Below are 4,296 nucleotides of genomic sequence, written 5' to 3' on the forward strand. Positions count from 1 at the left end.
CTTTCACTTTTCACTTTCCAAAACTTCACCTCACTATTGGACCAAAAGAAGATAAAAGGTCACTGCCAGGGCGAGGTCTCAAGGGATGAGAAAACTACATCTCAGGGTCCTGGTGCAGCATTCCTCTGGTGGGACTTGAAATTTAATCGGTTTTCCTGTTCAGGCTTTCCGCTTCTGAGGTCAACACGGGGAAAGCCAAACTCTTGACCCAGGAAGCCTAGTCCTAGAGCTGCATGATTGCTCCGCCCTCTTCAGGCCTATAAAAGTATTTGTCTACCTTGAACTACCCACCACAGCTACAGCTCTTGCGCAACACAGACGCCTCCATTTCTGTGGGCGGAGCCTAGGAAGGGGCAGGAATAAACGTGAGGCTGCTTTCCGACTCAAGTTCCGCCGGCGTCGCTCACGACATCCTTTGCCCACTCCTGTGCAAACCCGTCCGTGAGAGGTGCGGAAGGCTCAAACACGCAAGGCCAAATCCAGCAGTTCCCCTAGACGCCAGGACTGAGTGACTCCCCAGAGGCAATCCGAGTTCCGAAGACTCGTTCCTCATCCCACGGTCCTGCGCCCCACCGCCCCGCGTCGGCCTGTCATTACCTGTAGGACAGAACCCTTCCTCTCCCTAGGCCCGCGGCGACATTGAAATGATGGGCAGCCGGCCCCACAGCTCCAGCGCTTCCTCTGCAGACCAGTGGGAACAGCAGGCCGAAGGACCCGGCCCTGCCAAGCGCCGTCGAACGGAGGAGCCCACGGACCACGAGTTCGAGGTAGCGCCCAGAGTGGACAACGTGATGGGGACCCCAGACATGGGAGCGCTCACCTCCCTGGTGATTCTGGCCGACGGCTATGCCCTGCACCTGCCCCTGGACGAGGTCGACCTGGTGCTGGAGCCCGAGCCCACATCCGTGCTGCAAGTTTCTCTCGGGGATAACACCCTCATACTGATCCCTGGAGCCCTCCTCGAATTCCTAGAAGGGGAGAGCCACTCAGCCCTTGGTCTGGAACAGGGCTCTTTCCTGAACGCTCCTGGGGAATGTGTCGCCCTCGAGCAGGGATTCTATGGACCTGTCCCAGAGATCGCTGGCCAAGAAGAGGTCTATCAGGAGGACGCAGACACTGTGTTCCCATCGGCTGGGATGAATACAGCCGCCAGCTCAGTTGCTGGGCTCCTCCTTTCCCCTAGAAGGGCATCCGACCCAGACTTCGTGGGCCTAGCCCCAGAGCCCTGGCCTCAGGCGCCCAACCCTACTCCAGAGAGAGGTTCTCCTCACCACCAAGACAACCTGGACTTGCACGTTCCCGACTTCTTCCCCGACTCACCACTCCAGCCTCTACCTCCCTCTCCTTGTCCAGGTTCTCACGAGCGCCCCCAACACCCTCCTGTTCCTGCTCGAAAGGCCCAGAGACGCCTGTTTCAGGAATGAACTTCCTCCCACAATTCTTAGCCACCGTCTGGGACCAGGATGGACTGTTCTGGTGACTGCTGTGTGTATGTTGCCCACCCAGCCAGAATCACAAGGTCGTGATGGGTTTTGGATGCACGCTGTCTTGCAGAATTTTGCAGCAGTTGCAAAATTTACATCTAGCTGGCTAGATCCCTGGGAAGGAAGCTCACCTGGGCAAAGAAAAGCCTCTTGAAACACAGCGTGTTTTAAGACAGCTACTTAGGTTTTTCTCTAGGGAGGTCACCCCTAAGCAGCTCTAAGCCCCCCCAACCCACCCCCCCTTTCTCTTCAAAGTCAAGTGCCAGCACTTTTCTTTAAAATGCCATCCTTTCCCAGGCACCCTACGACTGCCCCTCCCCCTTGTTTTCCCCCCAATAGAGTAATTACTAGATGTGTTTTGTTCAATGTAGTTTTTGGCCCTAGTGTCCCAACTTTTCTAGATGGTGGCTCTAGCCCGTTTGGGGGATCTAGCCAATTGTTGTATGTGCACAAATGTTTGTTGGATACAAAACAGAGAATGGGGAACAATGATTATGGCCCTTCTTTTTGAATGACTAGGTTGGCAAGTGGTTTACTTCTATTGCTAGCTTTGTAAGGGTAGTTTCCAAAAAGAACCAACTGTTTTTCGTTTTTCTTACATACTTTTAATACAATTCTGTTGTCATGGAAAAGTTTCTAATTCTAAAGATTCTGTGTTTTTGTACTTGTAAGATCCTAAAAATGTTTGTACATTGCTACTGGCATATAGAAAAAATTTGCTCTTATGTTGGTCTGGTATCCAGAAAAATTATTTAATTTCTGCAATCATTTATCTGTAAATTCTTATGCTTGACTGATAAAGATAATATCTTTATCAGATAATAATAAAGATATATCTATCTTTATAGATATTTTTTGTGCTAAGTCGCTTCAGTCGTGTCCAGTTCTTTGCAACCCTATGGACTGTAGCCCTCCAGGCTCCTCTGTCCTTGGGATTCTCCAGGCAAGAGTACTGGAGTGGATTGCCATGCCCTCCTCCAGGGGATCTTCCCAAGCCATGGATCAAACCTACATCTCTTATGTCTCCTGCATTGACAGGAGGGTTCTTTACCACTAGCACCACCCTGGAAGCCCAAGAAAGAAAGTGTTAATCACTCAGTCGTGTCCGACTCTTTGCAACCCCATGGACTGTAGCCCGGCAGGCTCCTCTGTCCATGGAATTCTCCAGGCAAGAATACTGGAGTGGGCTGCCGTGCCCTTCTCCAGGGGATCTTCCAAACCCAGGGATCAAACCTGGGTTTCCTGCATTGTAGGCAGATTCTTTACTGTCTGAGCCACCAGAGGGCTTATCTTTACAGATATATCTGTATCTATCATATATATGTAGACATATCTCTATATCTATCTTTATGGATAATAGTATCTCCAAATAATGATAGTACTGTCTCTTTTTTATTTTTTAACAAGCTTCTTACATCTTATTTTTCCTTAATTTTTTTTTTATTGGCTATTACTTCAAATACAAATTGAATGGCATGGTTAATGTGATTTGCTTGGTGGCTCAGAGGTTAAAGTATCTGCCTCCAATGTGGGAGACCCCGGTTCGATCCCTGGGTCAGGAAGATCCCCTGGAGAATTGTTTTTAGGAAGTATAGTTGATTTACAATATTAGTTTCATATATACAACAAAATAATTCAGTATTTTTATGGATTATATTTCATGTGAAGTTCTTACAAAATAATGACCATATATCCTTGTGTTTTGGCCACCTCATGCGAAGAGTTGATTCATTGGAAAAGACTCTGATGCTGGGAGGGATTGGGGGCAGGAGGAGAAGGGGACGACAGAGGATGAGATGGCTTGATGGCATCACTGACTCGATGGACATGTGTCTGAGTGAACTCCGGGAGTTGGTGATGGACAGGGAGGCCTGGCGTGCTGCGGTTCATGGGGTCGCAAAGAGTCGGACACGACTGAGTGACTGAACTGAACTGAACTGATCCTTGTGCTGTATAATATGTCCTAGTTGCTTATCTATTTTATACATAGTAGTTTGCTTCTCTCTTTCTGCACTGGTCTTGTTGCTGTGAGCAGGCTTTTCTCTAGTTGTGATGCATGGGCTTCTTATTGTAATGGCTTCTCTTGTTGCAAAGAATGGGCTCTAGGCACATGGGCTTCAGTAGTTGTGGTTCGTGAGCTTGGTTGTCCCCCAGTATGTGGGATCTTCCCTGACCAGGGATTGAACCAGTGTCTCCTGCATTGCAAGGTAGATTCTTAACCACTGGACCATCAGGGAAGCCCCAATTTGTTTCTCTTAATCTCATACCCTGTCTTTACCCTCTCCCCACTGTTAAACCACTGGTTTGTTCTTTATATCTGTGAGTCTGTTTCTGTTTTATTATATATATTTAGTGGTTTTATATTTTTAGATTCCACATATAAGTGGTAACAGAGTATATGTCTTTCTCTATCTGACTTATTTTATTACCATAATGCTCTCTAGGTCCATCCACATTGTTGCAAATGGCAGAACTTCCTTCTCTTTGTGGCTGAGTGACGTTCTCACATCACCTTTATTAATTCATCTAAAATGGAGAGATGACAGAATGATTGAGCCCTGAAACATTAGATGGAGACAACTAAGTAGTTATATATTAATAACTTGAATCCCCAGATCTCTTTTAATCTTTGGCCTACAGAAGTGGCCCACAACTCTATGAAAACTTGCACATCTACCTTGCTCTAAGATGATGCAGAAGCCTCTGCCTGGCAAGACAACATGCACCAACCGCATTTACCCCCATCCCCTCTCTTTGCCACCAGATGGTAACTAAAGTTAAGCATAATACAATACAATAGAAAATCAGAAGG

General features: G+C 47.5%; 1 protein-coding gene across 1 annotated transcript; it reads left to right on the top strand.

The window, feature by feature from the left end:
* Positions 1–338: 338 nt before the first annotated feature.
* Positions 339–1,424, top strand: LOC133252895 (proline-rich protein 23C-like). The gene has a single exon (XM_061425885.1). It carries the CDS (start codon positions 645–647, stop codon positions 1,422–1,424), a length of 780 nt encoding a protein of 259 aa, XP_061281869.1. The 5' UTR covers positions 339–644.
* Positions 1,425–4,296: the final 2,872 nt, after the last annotated feature.

The sequence above is a fragment of the Bos javanicus genome, chromosome 1 (assembly GCF_032452875.1).
Source record: "Bos javanicus breed banteng chromosome 1, ARS-OSU_banteng_1.0, whole genome shotgun sequence".
NCBI classification, from domain to species: Eukaryota; Metazoa; Chordata; class Mammalia; order Artiodactyla; family Bovidae; genus Bos; species Bos javanicus.